This window comes from Opisthocomus hoazin, chromosome 30 (genome assembly GCF_030867145.1).
Source record: "Opisthocomus hoazin isolate bOpiHoa1 chromosome 30, bOpiHoa1.hap1, whole genome shotgun sequence".
Lineage (NCBI taxonomy): Eukaryota > Metazoa > Chordata > Aves > Opisthocomiformes > Opisthocomidae > Opisthocomus > Opisthocomus hoazin.
Window position 1 is genome coordinate 1833169 of NC_134443.1, and position 21284 is coordinate 1854452.

Consider the following 21284-nt stretch of genomic DNA (forward strand, 5'->3'; position numbering starts at 1 on the left):
ATTTTAGACCCTCAGCCAGAGCTAATAAGAAGCAAAGAGGTATTGGACGAACGTCTAACTGACACCTATTCTACAAGAAGAATGGAGTCCTGTGGAAAATGAGATGTTTTGAGGAATGCCTCTGATGGAGTGGGGTTTTGACAGATAGGCGATGAAATTTAAGTCTTGACTCTCCCATTGCGTGTCCACAGCTGTCGTGAGGTAGGTCAGAACTTATCGTTGCTAATATGCCTTATCAGTAATAGAGCAAACTGGTGTACTTTGTGTCTAATACATTTAATTTTGACATTAGCACGTGTAAACCAAGTCAGTTTTGTGATGTACATGCTGGGCATGGTTTTGAAACACTGGTTCTTCTGATTCAGCACTTAGAAAATTGTGAAATTCTGGGGTGTCCCAGAGGAATGACGTTTTATTTTCCAGTGAGGTCTCTGTGTGCTCCTTGTCACCGGCCACAGAGCAGGAGGTGCGGGTACATTTATCATGTGCTGATTTTGCTGATAGGTCACAAGTGAAAGATAGCATGGTGAAAAACAGGCTGAGCATCACCCTCCCTGCGGGATGCCGAGTCCTGGGCCTGCCTGGTGGTCCAGCATGTCTGAACCCCCTAATAAACCCCACTGACTTCACCGGACTGCTCATGCCCTCAGAGTTACCCACATTCCTATGTGCACATTTGGACAAGTGCCTGAGGACCTCGTACCCCGAGCTGGCTGATCTGAAACTGAGTTTGAGATTGGCTCCCTTTGTGCCCAGTTTGTATGTCAGCTTTTTATTTCTGGCCTCCCAGTTGTTACTGGGACTGGATGTGCCCGAATCCTCATTTTTCCTGTGTTTGCTATATCTCTACCCCTTCCTTTGGAGACTTCCATAGCTAATAGGGATTTTTGATCTTCATAGCATGCTCCGCATTCCCCTTGCTTCTGAGATTACTAATAAGTGAGGTTAAATAGGACAAATCCCTCCCATTCAGTGTTAAGCAGCTGTTTATTCTTTTCACAGCAGACATGAAAAACACCCAGAGCAGATGGATGCTGTGAGGAATCTGTTCAGGTCGGCCGTGCTGTGGTGTTAATCTGGACTTCTGCCCCCTCTGAAGACACCTTTCGCAGGGACATCGCATCCCTGCCCACGGGGAGCGATCGATTCACCTCGGCAGCAGCTCCTTTAGGCAATCCACCCCCGAGACACGCCTGCATCTCTGCAGCCACCCCTCCGTCCGCACCCTGGAGCAATCTGGCCGTATGTCACGAGAGCGAAGGACGCTCAGGTCCTCTGCACCGCATCGTGTCAACCCGGCTGTTTGCTCAGAGCCGGGCTGGGGGCCGCTTGCAGCAACACACCGGGACGTTTGCTATTTTGCCTTCAGTTTTATTGCTTTGCTTACACAGGCAGCCTACCACAGAGCGAGGGGGAAGGTCTCTAGTCATGCACAGCTCAGTACGAACCAGGGGAGCTAATAAGGAATTGGACAAGACATGACAAATAGAAATGCAAAACACCAGAGTGGGACCAGACAGAATGTATCTCCTCGCAGGGGGCAACACCGTCCCTTAGACAGGAGCTTGTTTCAGCCTTTACTGCTGTGGTGGCCACTGATACAGAGACTGCAGGAGCTGTTGCTCTATAGGGGGTTGTCTTCGGTGGCGAGCGTCTTGTTGCTGTTGTGCTGGACGAGATGGAGCTTCTGCCCCGCTGTGCTCCTGCTCCAGCACCTTGGATTCAGGAAGCTGATGGAAAGCCAGGTCGTGGCACATTCCCCGGGGCTTGGGAGCCCAATGCAGGCTTGCATCCGGCTGTGGGGGCAGCAGCTTCTGGGTCTTGCTGGGGTTGTGGCTGTGCCAAGGGGCCTCGCAGACCTGGGTCTTGTTGTTTGGGTCTCTCCCTCGTGTCTCAGAGGGACAATTCAGGTCCTGCTTTGCTGATGCCAACTCTGGGCTCTGATGGTGGTTTGAAATTGGTACCTCAGTTTCTAGGGCCTGGTGGGTCTTCGGGTCCTGTTTAGGTGTCTCGGTCTCTTCAGCCTTATGGGTATTTCTGTCCTGCTCTGGGGTGGCAGTGTCCAGGATATCACCTCTCTCAGGATCCCCTTCTGGTGCATCAGTCCCGTCATCCTGATGGGTGTCCTGGTCCTGCTCTGGTGTCTCGCTCTCTTGGGTTTGATGGTTAGCCTGGTCCTGCTCTGGTGTCTCACCCTCCTGGGTTTGATGGTCATCCTGGTCCTGCTCTGATGACTCGCCCTCCTGGGTTTGATGGTTAGCCTGGTCCTGCTCTGGTGTCTCACCCTCTGGGGTCTGATGGTCGTCCTGGTTCTGCTCCGGTGTCTCACCCTCCTGGGTTTGATGGTTAGCCTGGTCCTGCTCTGATGACTCGCCCTCCTGGGTTTGATGGTTAGCCTGGTCCTGCTCTGGTGTCTCACCCTCTGGGGTCTGATGGTCATCCTGGTCCTGCTCCGGTGTCTCACCCTCCTGGGTCTGATGGTCGTCCTGGTCCTGCTCCGGTGTCTCACCCTCCTGGGTCTGATGGTCGTCCTGGTCCTGCTCTGGTGTCTCACCCTCCTGGGTCTGATGGTCGTCCTGGTCCTGCATCTCAGTGTCCTGGACCTGATTATTCATACCCTGGTTGGGGACCTGCTGGTTGCTTGAGACGCTCCCTGCTGTGCGCAGCTTCCGTGGCTGCTCCCCACTTGCCTTCTCTTCCGCTGTTGGCTCTTGACCATCTTCTGGTGCCTGGTGCTGCTGTAGCGGCTTGTAACAAGCCTTGGCCACACGGAAAGCCAGGCTGAGCAACTCGCAGAAGTCAACCCTACAGTTGCTGTCATCATCCAGGAAGCACAGCACCTTCTTGACAGTTTTGGGGTCCTGGGGGTTCTGTAAAGAGACGGACGGTGTTGGAGAAGCCCGTGAGCCATTTGTGTTATTTCTCTAGGAGCACTTGAGCAGTCTCAGGGCAGAAATCCAGCCCCACGGCCCCTCTGCTACTGTGGCTCCTGTTGCTCCCCGTACCGAGCTCTACAAGCTGCTGGCACCGGGAGAATGAACAGCTTCTCCTCTTCCCTGCAAATCCTGGGCTTTGAAGGCATCTGTGCCTTTCCCAGGGAGCCAGGTGTCCTGTCCATGGGAGTGCATGGCTTTAGCCACCCCGCGGCATGCCCGATCCCAGCCCTACAACCCGAAGGCACAGCGACGGCCGGCTCCATCCTCACCTCCATTGCGTCCTCGAACTCCTGCTCGATGACCTGCCTCAGCTCCTCCCTGCTCAGGGGGCTGCAGTTGCCGTCGCTTCTGGCGCACATGTAGAAAGCAGCAACGATGCTGTCGATGTTTTCATGGAGCTGAGCCATCTCCCTGCAAGATTGAGGCAGCCTGCAAGAAAAACACAGGCAAAATGGGGCTTTTATGTTTTTTTTGCTTGGTTTTCAGATAAGTTCCTCTTAAACAACACAGCTGGAAAGGCAAAGAGGGAAAGAAGAGCCAGAGAAAGGCACAAATAAAATGAAACTATAAGGGAAGGGAAAGAGAGAGCAAGAGGGATCTCACAGGAAAACAAGTCTGAAAAATGAAACTCAGCTGCAGCGATGGCTGGGTGTGAAGACCAGCAGGTGATGGCTGGAGAGGTGGGGGACAGCGAGAGCTGAAAGGCTGGGGGCACCCAGTAAGAGAGGAGAGAAGAAAATCCCATTTGGCTTTCTCTGGAGCAGAGCAGAGCTGCGAATGGAGGTTGTCTCTGACGAACCAAGGAGTAGTGCCATTCCAGATCTCTTTTATTATTTTTTTGTATTTTTTCTTTAGGAGAGCTCAGCAGTGGCAGCCCCCGGGTCATCCTCGTGGCCAGAAGCTCCTGCTTTCCCGCTGGTAGCTAACTCAGACAGTGTAAAAACTGTCCAGGCTTACCTGGGTGAGGAGGAGGAGCGCTGAGCTTCAGGAGCGCAGTCTGGAGCAGCTCAGCTCTCAGGCGTCTTATATACCGTTCAGGATCACAGCCTGCGTCTTGCAGAGGAGACACCCCTTCAGCGGGGCGACCCGAAACGTCGCTCACCCCAATTACATTGTCATGCCCCTGTCTTCATTTGTCTCTTTCTCATTAACTTCTGCTCTGATGCTTTTCTCTGGGTTTAATACGTGATCCTTCCTAAGCTTGCCCCACCTGCAGACACACTTCAGAGGAATTTAACAGAAAAGGCTATTTTTACCACTGGAGGATTTAAAGTGATGCCCGAGCAACGCCCGGGACTCTTGTGTCTGGTAAACGTGTTTTGCGAAAGGAGATCCCCAGTGACTGACGGGCAGGGGAGGAGACGCCTGGGAGTGCTTGCATGGTGAATAAAGACCAAAGAAAACAAAGGAAGAAAAATGAGGATATTGTGATGCCAAGATGAATGTGTTTCCTTCCAGAAACTCCCTCTTCTGGATCCCGATGGGGAGGTAGGCATCGAGCAAAGAAACCTTTTCTAACAGTGCCACCAAGTGGCACTGGGAGTAGGACAGAGGGGTGACATGGTGTGTCCCAGAGCCAGCGAGCAGCTGGGGACTGTGGGCATGGTGGGCTGCCATCACCCATTACCAGAAGGGGAAACTGAGGCATTTGGCAAGGAAGGGACCAGTCCCCACTGCAACCCTGTGTCCTGTGGGTGAGGCCACCATATTGGTGCCCAGTGGGTTAACTGGGAGCCCCACAGGCCTAAATGCGGTTAGATCAGGAAAATATATTTTATATATGAAATAGTATAAATTTTAGATATGGAAGTTGTTTCCTAGGCATTTGGAGTAAGACTTTTAGGTGTACTTACTATAGCTTTCTATTTTTTTAAAGTGCTTTTCTTGGCCAAGAGATGGTTAATAAGAAAGACTGGGGAAAAAAATTATACCAGAAATCCATGTAACTTTTAAAGCACAAGGTGATTTGGTCACAGAAAATGAAACACACCCAGTTCTGTATTAAAAAAAAGCACTTTCAGGAAATTGCCCTGGCTTGCTTTGTGCCTTTCATGGGGGGGGAAGGTTAATGGGTCGCACTTCACTGATGTGAAATCCTCGCAGATATACGGGGAAGGGATAACTAGGGGAGGCTGCAGGGTCAGGAGGGCTTTGCAGGCTGTCCTGTCCTTTGGTTGTGTGCTGAGCCCTCTTGAGCTCAGGGCTTTTTTTTCGCTGGGGGGCTCTGTCTGAAACCATGCTCCTTCTTTCAGCGGAGAGGTTTAATCGCAGGTGCCATCAAGCAGCTCTTCTGTCAGCCTGAGCGGGCAGTGGCCAGGGAGGACCTGTGATCTCCCTTTTATTTCTGTTTCTCAATCTATCAACTTTTCTATCACGTATGCATGAAGCGTACCGCTTTCCTCTAACACGTGGCATGTTTGCTGCCAACCTTCTCATTAAGCTGAGGTGAGGGTAGAGGGCAATTACTGGGGGCACCTTGAAGAGGCAGAAGTGTTTAGGGTGTTCCTGCTGAAGTTATTTCTAGTCAAACCACCCAGACCCTGAGCAGGGTGGTTTCTCCTCTTGTCGACAAGCGTAGACAATAACAGGTTTGTGTTGTACAGGATTTCATACGTGTTTTAGGAAGCAGAAAAGGTTAGAGGGTCGAATGGTACGTGAAGAAGTGCTGCAGAACAGAAAAGAGAAGAATATCACTTTCAGCAGAGCTTGCAAGAAATGATGTTGAATCCAGGGAGAGGAGAGCAGGTGCTGCTACGACTTGTGCTAATGAAATTACCCGAAACCTCAGGGTGCTGCCTGGAGAGCGGTGAAACAGGAGGGGAGGCTTTGCACTCACTCACACCTGGTTTGCAAGGATGATGGGGGGGGCTGAACAGGATTGGGATGGGGCTGGGTGGGCTTGCTCTCGGAAGAGGTCTGGAAAGAAGCTGATCTTCATAGGAGCTCCTCTGCAGTGGAAGAGCAGCTTTTGTGCTGCTCTTCACTGTGAAAACGGCTCTTCCCACAGAGCCAAATGGCTTAATACAATTAGCTTGTGATGCCTTTGGCTCAAATAAAGCTTGAACTCTAATTTCTCTGTTTTCACCCAATAACGGAAGGATCCAAGGCCGTGCCCCATGTGGTTAGAGACTCCTGGGCACTCAAGACCTTCAAGCCGAGCTGGTCCTGGAAAGGCACCATTAGCACCACAGCCTAAACTTGGGGGCCGGAGGGGTAGCTCCTTCCCCTGTGATGCCACCTGCGCTTCAGAGAAGGATCAGTACTGGGGGAGTTTGTGTTCGAAGCAGCCAACATGCACGTTACTCAGAGCTGGCTTTCCCAGGTGGATTTACCACGGAGGCATGGAGGTAAGGTGCATGGTGTGGTGGAGAAGGGAACAAGTCTGCAGCATGTTATTTACCTGGCAAACTCACTCCACTAATAGTCACAAGTTTTTGAGGTGTATTTGCTGAAGGAGCTCTGTTTTCTGAGCTCAGCAGTAGGAAATGCGTCGGGGCAATGGGCAAAGCAGCTTCTCTGGGTAGGCAGTGTGTATTCAAGGTTAGGCTGCGGGTAAAATGCTCGCTGGTTGCTTCCTTTAAGCCATTTGATCGCCTAATTTTATCCACATCTGTCCAGTTCACCTTGCTTTCTGTTTCCTGGGCAAAATGATGTTCACAGAATCACAGAATGATCGCGGCTGGAAGGGACCTCCATGGGTCATCTAGTCCAACCCCCTGCCCAAGCAGGGTCACCCAGAGCAGGCTGCACAGGACCTTGTCCAGGAGGGTGTGGAATATCTCCAGAGAAGGAGACTCCACAACCTCCCTGGGCAGCCTGGGCCAGGGCTCCGGCACCCTCCGAGGGAAGAAGTTCTTCCTCAGGTTCAGCTGGAGCTTCCTCTGCTCCAGTTTGTGCCCGTTGCCCCTTGTCCTGTCACTGGGCACCACTGGAAGGTGTTTGGCATCCACACGAGGGGCGGCTGTGGTTCCGCAGGCTGTGGACTGCACAGCTGGGATGGGTCTGGAGGAGTTGTGTGCACCAGAGCTGGGTGAAGCTGGAGGTGACACCTGCCTCAGGACAGCACTGGGACTTTGGTGTGGTCATTTAGAGCAGGTTTGTGTCCAAAGTGCAGGAAAAAAGAAAGGTGTGGAAATGTGTATGGTTACACAAGAGCTTGAGAATAATTTGGTAGCTGTTGTTACCACCATAGTGATTGCAGAAGATCTACAACTTGGGTCATGCTTAATTTCTCCTGCTGTATTTTAATGTAGAAAACTCCAGGTAAACCAACCTCACCTACAATTATTTTCACTGAAAATATAACTAGAAAACTGGTGCCTCCTCAGACAGCCCCGGGGTTATTTTCCTCTTGGATCTGGAAAATTGCTCAACTCCTCAGTTAATGGGGAGGGGAGGAAAGGAAGCAGCAGATGAAGGAGGCACTGGGAGGGCAGGGGGCACAGAAAAAGCATTGCCAGCGGTCGGGGGTGTGTGGTGAGGGTGCGTCAGGCGGTAATGGCAGGGGCTGGTGTGGGGTGTGAGGACTTGGGGGTGTTTAAGGTCTGGGGCTCAAGGGGGTGGGAGTTAGGTCAGAGCGGTCAGGTTTCTCAACAGAAAAATAAAACAGCAAATTACTGTTTATTCCTGTGTGACTCTGTTCCTGCTCAGCAGGGAAGAGCAGAAGTGTAGGTTAGTGCTGATGAAAGAGGGAAAGTTTAACGTGAGAAAGCATTTAAATACGGGTTTTGGAGAGCTGGGAGACTGCGGGGCTCAAATGGATGGGGCTTGCTTAGGGATGCTGAAAGAAAAAGCAAATGCCTGGTTAGTGCCTGCACGCTGTGCAGCCGGGGGACCCAGAGGATCTGGGTTATTGCCTTCCTGACCTGGCTCCTCTGCCTCCTCCCTGACGTTGCCTCCTTCCTCTGGCCTGCTGAGGGCAGTTTACGCTGAGGTTCAGGCTTCCCTCCCTGCTCTTGCTTCCTTCCATGCACAAAGCACAATTCCTACACTTTCACCCGGCTGGAGCCCATTATACAGAGAGTTTTATCGCTACATCTATGTCATGATCAGGAATTAAGCTAATTGGAATAACATGCTTTATTTTCCTACGCTGCCTAGGCATTTCAGCAGGTTATTTCTGTTGCAACCTTCTTTATTGCTAATTCATTGTGACATTAAGAAGTGTAATACATCAGCTTTTCCCTAATACATGTTTCCACTTTTTTACATGTTAATGAGGACATTTAACGTATTTCTTCAGAGATAATTGGATTCTAAGGCTCCCTGTGGTAATGCACTGAAAGCCAGCTAGCAGCCTTTAATATCTAAAAGACTCTTTCTGCATTTGAATAATCCCACAATTAAAATTAGGAATTAATCTCTTGGCTGAAACAAGGTTTTTGAGGATACTTTTCTTGTTTTGAGACAGTTCTAATACATATGTTAACTATACTTACGGAGAAGTTAATTAAGCCCTTCCTTTGCATTCGTACCCCAGAACTCACAAAGGGGCACAGGTATTTCAGATTATCTTGTTCCTCTCGCCCGTTGATCCTCCTTGTGAAGGCAGGGTTTTTCTGTGCTTCCTTTGCTCTGAACTTATCCAGCCAGCTGTTTGAATTCAAAACATAGAAGCCATCATTGAGTAAATTATATTTTCTGAAGGTGCAAAGGAACTCAGAAGTGCATTTAAACAGCTCTAGGTCTGGGAAAGAATGATATGCAGCTAGCCAGTGCAGAGAGAGCACATGTGAAATTCTGTATCTCATTTGAAGCAAATCTTTAGCAAGTAGACGAAGAATAAACCAACCAAACATGGAAATGGGGCAGGGAGGAAGGTGAGATGAGATGATCCCACATTTACTGCCGTGAAGAATGATTTCGCCTCCCTCTGAAGGCACCTGCTTTTCCCTGTAAGGAGAGGGACTCCCGGCGAGGCAGTGTGCTGTGTGGCAGTCCTTCATCCCAGGTATTTGGGAATGCTGTTAACTGATGGATGTTCAAGACAAAATGAATCACGCAGCTACTACTTGTTACCTCCAGCCCAGAAGACTGCAGGTCCTGCTTTTTAACTGTCATCAGAAAACGAGCTCTGACACTGCTTCTATGTTCCTTGCCTTTGAACTTCTCCAAGCCCCGGCAAGACATGTCCTCCTGCCTTCCCGTGCCGTGTACCGCCAGAGGACGCTGCGGGTGTGCATGCACGGACACACGTGTGCGTGCGTGCTGCGGTGCCCAGGCCAGGCGCCTGCCTGCACAGACACACGGTGTGCGTTTGGTGTGGGCAGCTGGGACGCCATCCCTCCCGCCGAGTCTGCTGCCCGCACCCAGACGCGCTCCCGGAGCCAGCCACGGGGTTTAGCTGGGGAAAATCGGTTTCTGGGCAGAGCTCTGACTGTAAGCCAGGTTTTTGTGGTCATGCTCAGAGGCTGGGCAGGTGTAGCAGCCCGTCTGCGAGCACTCCTCTTTGATTTTCTTTCCCTGCTGTATCATCCTGAGCTCGGAGCCATCGCCCCTACCACGTGTGGGGACAGTGGCTGGGGATGGAGGCAGCGGCAGTTGGCTCCTGCTGCCCGTGGAGCTCGCTGCCTCATCCCGGGCAGTCAGCAGAGGAGGTGGGCTGGGACGGGACAGGGCAGTTGGTCAGTTGTGGTCCCTGATGGCTTGCTCCACTTGAAAGCTGAGGGTTTGGTGGAGACCTGAGTCACCTCTTGTGGCTGTGGTGGCAGTGAGTCACGGGCAGCACTCATTCCGGCTGCTCCCCTTAGTGGTGGGGAGAATTTCGGTGCCTTTGCCCGTTAGCTTCCTCACTGCCCAGCATACCAGTGAGAGACTTTCAGTGCCTTTTGCTCACTCGTTTTCAGAGGAAGCTGCAATTTTGGGTGATGACTTAGTCTCAGGTTTAGTGTCTTCTCTGGTTGGGGTGGAAAGCTGCCTTCTGCTCTCCTGAAAAGCAGCTCTGGCCACCAAGGAGTATCCGCAGGAGCACTGAGGGCAGCTGAAGAGAAAGCGATTAAGAAGTGCTCAGAGGTGGCTGTGCTGCAACAACGGGAGCATTGTCTAGAGCAGAGGGTGGAAGGGGGCAGAGAGGACGTGTTGGGAAACACGACCTGATAGAAACCCCACCAAAGCCAGGCTGGCAGTGTGGTGGATCTGGCTGGGTAAGGCGCTGCCGGGGAGCAACAAGGCGTTGTGTTGGGCTGGCAGCCGAGGACCGGAGCGGGTGCTCTGGGGCGAGACAGAGCTTGCCTGGCAGGGACACGTATCTTGGCAGCCGTACGGCAGTGCTCGGTGAGCTGAACAGTGCGGGTCTGGAAGCTGCTCACGGCTTGGGAAGGCTTGGGCGGTGGCAGCAGGGGGGACAGCCAGGCTGATGCATCTTGTCCTGCACTGTGCTGCCTGCGCTGCCTGCGAGAATGCAGCTCCTGCCTGCCCTGCCCGCTCCTTTCCTCTTTCCCAGAGAGATGTACAGACAGGGAAATCACCTGCTTCCTTTTTTTCATAGGGGTTCATTTTTCTTTAGCCTGGCTTTCCGAAGAAGTAAAGCCTCTACGCTCCCGCTTGTAATATCCTGACCTATTATTTGCAAGAAAAGTTGACACAGTGGCATGGTTGAAACAAATGGTAAATCTCTATTAGTTTCACGAAAATTGGTAGAGACCTGGTTAAGCTGTTGTAGTAGAAAGCACTGATCGGTTCTCCCTTCACTGGGCTGTTGGACACAGGACGGGCGGTGGAAACCAGGCTCTACCAGTTCTGCCCATGACCTGCCTTGTTAAAGAGCAACGTTTCTGTTTGTTTAGACTGGGAAGGTGTGCTGGGCTTTGGCAGGCTCCCAGCCGTTCTCAGAAGCTTCTTGCCTGGGTGTACATTTGTGCTGAAGTTTAGAGCTGTGCCCTGCTCAAAACGGAGCCAGTCGCAGCCCATGGGCAAAAGTCACCTGGTCCTGAACCCAGCAAGATGCTGGATGGGAGCCTGAAAACCAGAAAGGGAAAAAATGGGATGAAGAAACCAAATTTGGAGCCGACGTGGCAATGGCTGAACTTGTTATTTTTGTTAAACGCTTCACTTAGTGCAGCTTGTGTGTGTTTTGAAGAGTTACCTGGACGCGCTAAGCGGTGCTGACCTCTCTGTGTTTAGTAAAGGGTGGGAGATGCTCATTTTAACTGGACTTCTCAGTCTCTTCTCTGTGCCTGGAAGACTGTCTGGAGCTGGTGACTCAGGCCGGGGGAATGCGGGCTCCAGACTGGCACCGCTCACAGGGCAGACCTGCAGCAGTTGACCTGCTCTGAAGGATCGGCTTCCTAAAATGACTGACCTGGCTCCATGAAATAATCAGTAGCAGCCCTGGGATACTGCTTATGGTCCTTCGTCTCAGTGCCAGCTAAGATGTCCCTGCGCCAGCTCTCAGCCTTGTTGGCCATGCTTGAGAAGTAAGGTCCTCAAGTTCTGTTTGCAAACAAAGCTTGGCCAAACCCGGGCTGGATGGCATTTTGTCTTTCCTTCCTCTCTGTAGGAAAGGGATAAATTACTAGCTGATGTGAGGAATGCCACAATCACACCTGGTGCCTCTTCCAGCTGTACCAATTACACTCCACCCTGATGATGATGAGGTGTCACAAGGCAGGAATAATGACAGATGGCCAAGGGGAGGAGATTGTGGCAAAGGGAACATGAGAACCGTCAAAGGAATGAAGAGCTGGGGGAAGGCAATGAGCAGGCTGCTCATGAATTCTGAGATGAAAACACAGTACTTCCCCAGATAGCAGAGACCAGTGAAAGGAACTAGCTGGCTCTGGACCTCTTCCTGCTGTGCTGCTTTACCACCAGCGCTGCAGGCCTGGGGCTGGGATCAGGGCACTGCAGCCTGGCCACAAAGATCATCCCTGCCCCAGATTGCTCAAACGAAGAAACGCTGAAGTGACAGTCGATGCACCTAACAAAAAGGACAAGTTTTTCTAGGTTTAGTTTTCGTATAAAACATGACATACTTATGGCGCTGGATGGACTGTGGAGTCCTTTAAACAGCTAAAGAAACCTTCACCTTGGTCTTGATGAACACCTCCAGCGTAATGACACTTGAGAAAAGGAAACTCGCTGCCTGGGCTGCTGTGCTGGAGGAAACGGCTCAGTCTCCAGGCTTTATTTTATTGGAAAGCACCCAGGATGATGCCAGCACAGTCTGAGCAGCAGTAGATGGGTGTTTGGAAGTCAGATGTGCTGGGATGGGGCGCACTGTGTTGGCATAACCAGGAATGTTGGGGTTGGGAGGGGAAGTGCCAGCCAGGGCGATGCCAGTGTGTAATGGGAAGTTCTTTTTTGTAACCGAGATGATGTGGGAGAACACAGTGATTTGTAAAGGACAGCCTGGTAATAGGGTGTCCAAAGAGCATCTTCTAACAAGGAGCGGAGCTTATCTGACTTTGCAAGGGCATATTTGGTACTCCAGTAAGCAGTGTTCCTCTGCTTATCGTCTTTGCTGGTTCATTTTAGTTGTCATTTTTATGTTCCTATAGGCGATCTTCACTAATGTTTGATTTATAGGTGAATCTAATACTGCAGATCTAATCTAACTCAAAAGAATCTCATTACAACATAATGGGTGATAGATGTAGTTTCAGGCACGGTAATCTGGCATAATGTCTGGAGAATGATATCTGTTGATTTATTTACTGGGCAAAAAATGGAAACAGCTGACAAACTTTTCAGGTTCATCAAGATTTATTCCCTCAGTCTAATAAGCTGCGATTGTTGCTATGCTATAAAGACTTGTTTCATCTCTTTGCAAATACACAGAGAGCGCAAACGCATGGAGATATTTTATTTGAGGTGCGTGTGGAGGCAGAAAAATCCTTTCGAGCAGAGAATGTTGAAGACCCAGCAAACAAAGTGCCATGATCCAACAAAAATGGCTCTCACTGAGCAGCTGTTTACGGATGCCTGGGCTGGTTCTTAGAATTTTTCCAGGCTGCCTTGAGCTGGGTATGTCTTCTTGCAGTGGCAGCAAACTGCTGTGTCAGCAGAGAGCAGCTTGCGACCAAGGGCCCCGGGGAGTACGGAGAGCCTGGGGTGCTAGCACCGAGTCCGATAGGGCTGCTGGGCGAGAAATGCCGGATGATAGATCAGTTACAGGGCAGGCAGCTGCCGGAATAATTGGTATATCCTTCTCCCCCTGCTCTTTCTGTGGTTTTAAAAAAGCTTTATCCACCTACTGCATCAGGTTGCTGGTAATATTTAAACATACAACTCCGGTTCTGGGGAAAGCTGTTATGTGACGAAAACTTTTAATTCTACAGAGTTTTACCCAGCCTTCAGCTGGACGTTGTGCAATAAAACTCCCATTTCTCAGCGTTACTCCTTCTCCTGGTGTTTTCTGCAACTTCTTTCTGTTCAGTGTTTGCTCTTCCTTCACCCTAAATGCTGTCATTTTGTATCTCCTTAAAAGACCTTTCTCCAGCTATGTTAAAATGATGCCTTTGAGCTACTTTTCTCAATATTCTCATAATAATTTCAATCTAAAAGACCATTAAAAAAAAAGGATGGAAAACCCAAAGGCAAAATCATAACTGAATTTAAGACAGACTATGAAAGTTGTTATTTGTACGTGGGAAGTAAAAAGGTTGAAGATGACGAAATGGGTCTCTGTGAATGAAATTAACACTTGCATTGCGCTTTTGCCATTAGTATTGCAGTTAACATTAAGCAATAAAAATAAGAGCCATAATTAACCAATGATTGAAAAGTATTTTTTTTATTGAACATGGAGCAATTCTCTCTCTTGTTGTTACACATGAGAAGCAGAGAGACTCACCAGAGGAGGTCTCGTTTATGCAGGGAAACCTCTTCCTCACTGCGTGCCCACTGCTGTCGCTCTTATTTCTTGCCCCGCAGCCAGTTCTGACACCTGGAGAGGCACCGCTCCACGATGGCGGCGGTGCGGCTGTTGAGGCGGAAGGGTGCTCACGGGGACGGGCGGGCGGCGGCACCCTTGGCTGTGCCCTTGGTAGAGCTGGTGTCTGCGGGTCCCGCGGTGTCCTGGGGCACGCACAGCTCCACGGCGCTCTGCGGTGTGCGTGTCCCCGTGGGTTCTGCGGCGCTCTGGGACACGCATGGCTCCGTACAGATCACGCTTTGGGATGTGCAGGGATCCACGCGTGTAACCGAGCACTGATCAGGGCAGGGATCACCAATAGTCACACCCTGAGCACAGCAGGGCTCCTCCGTGTAGGTCTCGAGCACCTCAAGGGTGCAGGGCTCCACAGATGAGATCGGGTCCTGCAAGGGGATGTTTTCCACGCAGGTCCCAGCTGTCTCAGGGATGCAAAGCTCCACCGGCGAGACTGGAGGCTGGAGGGGAAAGGTCTTCACACAGGTCCCAACTGTCTCGAGGGTGCAGGGATCCATTGCTGAGGTTGGGTGCTGCACGAGGAAGGTTTCCACGCAGGTCCCAGCTGTCTCAGGGATGCAGGGATCCACTGGTGAGATTGCGTGCTGGAAGGGGAAGTTTTCCACACGTGTCCCAACTGTCTCAGGGGTGCAGAGCTCCACTGGCGAGGCTGTGGGCTGGAACGGGAAGTTGATCCCTCCCTTGCTTTGAGGAGGGTCACAGGGGGTTGCTGCTGGGCACACGCAGGCACCCACGCATGGAGGTGCGCAGGAGTCCAAGGCAGCTGCCTGCTCAAGGCAGCAGGCATCCCCAGGCACGGGGACAGCCGGAGGTGGGCAGGTTGGCCCAACCTGAGGGCAAGCATCCAGGCAGGTGACTGCACCCTGACGCGGGTAGGGGTCCATCTGGACAGTCTGCTCAGGGCAGGGTTGCATGTCCTGCACGGGGCAGGCATCCAGGTCCACCACAGCACAGTGCGATGGGCGAGTGTCAGCGTGCGCAGCCTTCCCCGTGCAGGCAGGAGGAGGCAGGCAGGGCAGCTTGCACTGGGAGGACATCTTTCTGCACTGCAGGCAAGCCTGAAAGAAAAAGAGCTATTTGGTGTCTACTAACCCAAAGCATCAGACATTTCACTCTTGGCTGGTGAATTCTTTAGCAAGACAGTTGCTATTTATGCCATGATTTGGTAATGAAATAAGGAAAAGAGAGGAAATTTCCTTTTTTTGCTTTTCAAAATTCTGCAACCACTCCTTATGAAAAGAAGTTTGGTCATTCTGTTTTTCCGTATAAACTTCCAAACAGCTTTTCTTATTAAAATCTGTTTTAAGCCAAACAATTTCACCCTAGCAGCATTTTCTAGGATAAGGATAACAGTGGGTTTAATTAACGTTTTCAGCAGGTTTATAAACTTCAAGTTAATCACTTCTATTTTCGAGAGATTTGCTGCTTGTCCTGAAGCTCTCTTGCAGGAGAATACCCATCTCGCAAGAGGTGCAGCTATCACTGTCCTCCCTTTACCGTGGCTAAAAGCAGCAACAGGCTAGACAGGTAAAAGACAGACGTAGTTGTTCAGGCTTACCCTGATGCCGGGCGCTCTTACCTGGGAGCTTGGCCGCTGCCGTACGCGATGCTGCAGTTGCTTCACCGCTTAGACGAGAGCTACGTGTGCAGCAGTTGCGGCTCCTGCCTGCCGTGTTTTAGCCCTCTAAATCCAGAGCTGAGACAACTGGAAGCGTTTTGCAGAGCATCCATGGGAATTACAGCAAAGTAAGTGCGAAGGAAGAGGATTATTACTCTTTCAAACTCTTATCAGCAGGGAAGTGTGAGAGCCAATAAACAATTTCCTTTACACAGCTGGTGGCAGTAATCTATTCCAGCAAATACAGAAAATTCACACCAGTAATAGGCTTAGATCTATACAATCCCGAAGATACTTACCCAGCTCAGTATCAGCAAATAAAGGCAGCGAGCAGACACGGCAGCTTTAACCGGAGATCTGCCTTGTATATTCAAGAGCCTGGCCTCCAGAGGTGAGGTGCCCCAGGCGCACAGACAAGCTACCCTTTGCTATCCCAGACCTGCTCCGCCTCTGCCCTGAGATGGATTATTTGACTAATTATTTTTAATGGAAACCGGCTATTTCCGTGGCTGTAGCATAACCTCAAGTGAGCAAAGATGGCCTGCGAATTCACGTGTCCTCTCAACGGGGCTGACGTCAGAGAAGAATTTGGGAAATGAATGGATTCTCGACCTGCTCTCAAATAGTTGCCCAGTCATGGGTCAGTTTTTCTGTGACGGTAGAACATCCTCCAGCCCAACACATCATATGGGCCATTAAGGACAGGATGGCACGTGGGATCTGGGGGATTCTTTTATTTTTAGCCACATTTGACCTCTTTCTGTCACTGCCCCTGTCCTGTTCACGCATGGTGCCGCTGGTGGCGATGTCCTGATGTGCTTCTGGAAACTCTTATATCATCGCTCGTCTCGTGATGTTTTGCATTTTCTGCTCAAGCTCTGACTCAAATAACCCAATGCTGTTCCGTCGCCATGACGTTGCCTTTTATCTTCATGCACCCCTGAAGAGCAGAAGAGTGATACGAGGAGTGACCACCACCCTTTTCCTTTCAGCCCACTGGTTTACCAAAGTCAGCTGAATTATACTAAAGGTTAATTCAAATCGCTGTGGTCAGCAGCAAACTGGCAACCCAAGTGGTCACGATGCCCACATTTACTTATTTCCACCTAAATAACCAAAAGCCGCTACACTGGTCACCACTGTGCTCAGCGGCGTGGACATCACATTGAAAGGGTAGCGTGCAGACACAAGAATGTGCCTTCGTCTCCGGATTATATATGCCCTCGTCTCTGCATGCAAGTAATACTGGTCCGATGCTTGTGTCACCAGGTGACTTAAGGCCAGTTTGGAGTGAGCAGAGAAGGAAGCTTCAAAGTCTTTGATCTCTCTCAGGCAAGGAAATTGTTGGCTCTTCCTTCTCTCTTACAATGAGGGATTTGCAGAAGAGAAGATTTTTACTTGACTGCAATTGTGGGAGGCAGAAAGCAGCAACTCCAGGCTGCAGCAGTCATGCACAGTTCACTGTCTTTTGTGATGGGTGTATCTCAGTCTTGGTTTAGCCCACCATGTGATCGAAATGTGCACGGCAAACCGAAAAGGGCCGCTACCATGGACGCTATGGTCCGAGCACCGAACGCAGATGGTGCATCACCCTGGCGCGTGGCTGCATGGAGATGGGCCACTGCAGGAGAAGTCCTGGAAGGAGCTTAAGTGACACTGAAGATCTTCACACAGTGTGAAGCCTTCCCCGGCTGCCTAACTGCTAAAATCATAACAAATTTTGGCTATGCTGGCATACTGTACTTAGTTGAGGAGCAGAGGTGTTATGAAGCTGCCCAGAAAACTTGGGTGTTCCCAGGTACTGGGCTGCACTCTCCAGCATACACCAGCAGTTATGGAGGGTGAGTGCTCCCCTCCATCTGGCAGATGTGAGACCACATCTGGTTGCTGTGTCCAGTTTGGGGCCCACAGTGTAAGACAGTCTCCAATAAACTGGGGTGAGTCCAGTGGAGACCATCCAGATAGTCCAGGGGCCTTGAGGCGATGATGGATGGGGAGAGGTTGAAGGACCTGCTCACCCTGGAAAGGAAAAGACTTAGGGGAGATCCTGGGGATCAGCTATCTAAAAAGTATTAATGGAGAGGCTCTTCTCAGAGGTGGGCAGAGACAGGGTGAGAGGCAATGACTACAGACTGCAGTAAGGGAAATTCTGACCAGATTATCGGGAATAAAATTCTCAGAAGGAGGGATATTGTGTGCAAGGAAGAGCAAGCAAACTTGCACAGTAGGACAGAACAAAACCGCTTACAGAGTCCTATCCCATCTGCAGTCGTGGTCTGTACAGCTGTCTCAGGGTGCAAGAATACATACCAAATTAATTTTTATCAAAACAAAGTTTAATCCCGAGGGGGATTGTTTCCATGCTGGATCATCAGTTCTTTGTTCCCTGTCCCCCGTAGGAAATACACGGATCCGGAATTCAAGCTTGCAGGCAGCAGTCATAGAGTCGCATGTACCACTTCAGTGGCTAGGTTTCGTTAAAAATTATAATGTAAGCAAGTAATTTACGGACTGGAGGAGGAGCAGGTCTGGATTATTAAAAATTTTATTTCCATACCCCTGAGGTGTCTCACTTCCGGAGACACGGACACTGAAATCATATAAAAGGATTCATATTGTAGTGTTTCTTAAACCGTTTTGGTTTCGTTTGCCAGTTGCTGGTGCTGAACTGGGTAAGTCTCTCTTGGCTTACTGGGAAGCAATGGAGTGGCTGGGGTTATTTAATTTTTTAATGTTTTCTGCAGAAGCAAGTTAGAAGACTTATGAGTGCTTCTGCTTAGCGAGATTTGTTTATGGTATTTATCAGGCAGCTGAGCTAAGGGTAAACATTCATTCCATCTTCTACCAGTCTTTATTTGCTGTATGTTTTGCAATTGCTGTGCTTTCCCCATCAAGATGTTTCTCAGGGTAGTTGAGAGTGGACTAGCCTCTCTCTCTCCTCAGTGACATTGGTACCCTGTTTTAACCAGGAAATTATTGGGTTTGCGAGAGATCAAAAGGCAAGGCTGGGACTTCAAAGGAAAAAAGTGGGAGGGAAGATAAGAAGTGGAGACTTGCAGGCTGCAAGGGTAAACAAAGCCTGGAAGGAAGGCTGGATGAGAAGAGCTAGGACTTCTGTGGGAGAGGTGGGAAAGCAGCTGCACTGTGTCAGGTTCTTTGCTTGTGGAAGTTTTCCGGCACGACGCCTTGACTCACGTCCTCTAGCTGAGGACCTGCGTGTAGACAGGGCACTGTTGGAAGCCTCGTAGTCTCCCTTTTGTGTGGAAATAGGGAAGTAATGTCAAAGAGTTAATCCCAAACCAAGGGGACTTGTGAAGAGGTGGGGGCTGTCATGGCTTCAGATCCTGGGGTATAATCTAGCTGAGTCCAAATAACACCACTTCTTTCTTTTTTCCTGTTTTGAGAAGAAGTTGTTTGAAATGTATGTGCAGCCAGTAGCTACAAACTTGTTTAAAATGCTTTCAGGTGGAGTTAGAGCCGTGCAGTGGATTTCAGGCTGTTTGACCAGTATATTGTTCAGTATTCCACCGGAAAAAGCATAGTTCAACTCACTGTATAAAACAGCTTTCTGAAAGCTGAATGTCTCTGTTTTCCACACAGTATATTCTTTTCCTGCTTTCAGACATTGTCCCTCCCTCAAAGATGCATTGCCAAAATGATTGCCAACTGAGACAGATCTGCCTTCCACCTCCCACCATCCTGGTGAAGAATTTTCCTGTCCGGGTGGATCCCTGTGGCCTTGCCTGCAACATCCAGTGCTTGGCTCCATGTGTGGATCCCTGCTGCTATGCCAGGATTCCTCAGGGCACCACCACTTACGTGAACCTGGGTAATCTTGGTGTGACGCAGACTGCCAGGAGTGTGGATCCATGCTGCCTCGGGGTCACCACGTGTGTGCCTACGTGCTGTGAGGAAGTGACCAAGTGTACCACCACGTGTGTGGATCCCTGCTGCAAGGAAGTGACCAAGTGCACCACCACGTGTGTGGATCCCTGCTGCAAGGAAGTGACCAAGTGCACCACCACGTGCGTGAATCCATGCTGTGAGGAGGTGACCAAGTGCACGACCACGTGTGTAGATCCCTGCTGCAAGGAAGTGACCAAGTGTACCACCACGTGTGTGGATCCCTGCTGCAAGGAAGTGACCAAGTGCACCACCACGTGCGTGAATCCATGCTGTGAGGAGGTGACCAAGTGCACGACCACGTGTGTAGATCCCTGCTGCAAGGAAGTGACCAAGTGTACCACCACATGTGTGGATCCCTGCTGCAAGGAAGTGACCAAGTGCACCACCACGTGTGTAGATCCCTGCTGCAAGGAAGTGACCAAGTGCACGACCACGTGTGTAGATCCCTGCTGCAAGGAAGTGACCAAGTGTACCACCACGTGTGTAGATCCCTGCTGCAAGGAAGTGACCAAGTGTACCACCACGTGTGTAGATCCCTGCTGCAAGGAAGTGACCAAGTGTACCACCACGTGTGTAGATCCCTGCTGCAAGGAAGTGACCAAGTGTACCACCACATGTGTTAACCCGTGCTGTGAGGAAGTGACCAAGTGTACCACCACGTGTGTGGATCCCTGCTGCAAGGAAGTGACCAAGTGTACCACCACGTGTGTTAACCCGTGCTGTGAGGAAGTGACCAAGTGTACCACCACGTGTGTGGATCCCTGCTGCAAGGAAGTGACCAAGTGTACCACCACGTGTGTTAACCCGTGCTGTGAGGAAGTGACCAAGTGTACCACCACGTGTGTAGATCCCTGCTGCAAGGAGGTGACCAAGTGCACCACCACATGCGTGGAACCCTGCTGCAAGGAAGTGACCAAGTGCACCACCACATGCATTGATCCGTGTTGTGGAGAAGTGACGAAATGCACCACCAGATGTGTGGATCCTTGCTGTGGAGGTGTCGCCAGATGCACCACTAAGTGTGTGGATCCGTGCTGTGACAGAGTGACCAAGTGCACAACCAGGTGTGTGGATCCATGCTGTAGAGAGGTGACCAAGTGTACCACCACGTGTGTGGATCCGTGCTGTGGAGGTGTCACCAGATACACCACAAAGTGTGTGGATCCATGCTGTGACAGAGTGACCAAGTGCACGACCAGGTGTGTGGAACCATGCTGTAGAGAGGTGACCAAATGCACTACAAAGTGTGTGGATCCATGCTGTGAAGCTGTGACCAGATGCACCACCAGGTGCATAGATCCATGCTGTGGAGGTATCACCAGATACACCACTCAGTGTGTGGATCCGTGCTGCAGCAGAGTGACCAAATGCACCACCAGATGCGTAGATCCATGCTGTGGAGGAGTGACAAGGTGCGCAACCAGGTGTGTGGCTCCATGCTGTGGAGGAGTGACCAAGTGTGCTACCCGGTGTGTGGATCCCTGCTGTGGAGCTGTGACCAGATGCACTACTAAGTGTGTGGAGCCATGCTGTGGGAGGGTGACCAAGTGCACCACGAGGTGCGTGGATCCCTGCTGTTGTGGAGTGACCAAGTGCACCACCACGTGCGTGAATCCATGCTGTGAGGAGGTGACCAAGTGCACCACCACGTGCGTGGATCCCTGCTGCAAGGAGGTGACCAAGTGCACCACCACCTGTGTGGAACCCTGCTGCAAGGAGGTGACCAAGTGCACCACCACCTGTGTGGAACCCTGCTGCAAGGAGGTGACCAAGTGCACGACCACGTGCGTGAATCCATGCTGTGAGGAGGTGACCAAGTGCACGACCACTTGCGTGGATCCCTGCTGCAAGGAAGTGACCAAGTGCACCACCACGTGTGTTGATCCCTGCTGTACTGAGGTGACCAAGTGTACCACCACGTGTGTAGATCCCTGCT

At 50.8% G+C, this 21284-nt stretch overlaps 1 protein-coding gene across 1 annotated transcript; it reads right to left on the reverse strand.

Moving 5' to 3' along the window:
* Positions 1 to 1457: 1457 nt before the first annotated feature.
* Positions 1458 to 3358, reverse strand: LOC104332910 (uncharacterized). Its single transcript, XM_009938365.2, has 2 exons — positions 3206 to 3358; positions 1458 to 2870 (listed from the first exon to the last, which is right to left on the reverse strand). Exons 1-2 carry the CDS (start codon positions 3341 to 3343, stop codon positions 1578 to 1580), a joined length of 1431 nt encoding a protein of 476 aa, XP_009936667.2. The 5' UTR covers positions 3344 to 3358; the 3' UTR covers positions 1458 to 1577.
* Between the last annotated feature and the right edge of the window lie 17926 nt (positions 3359 to 21284).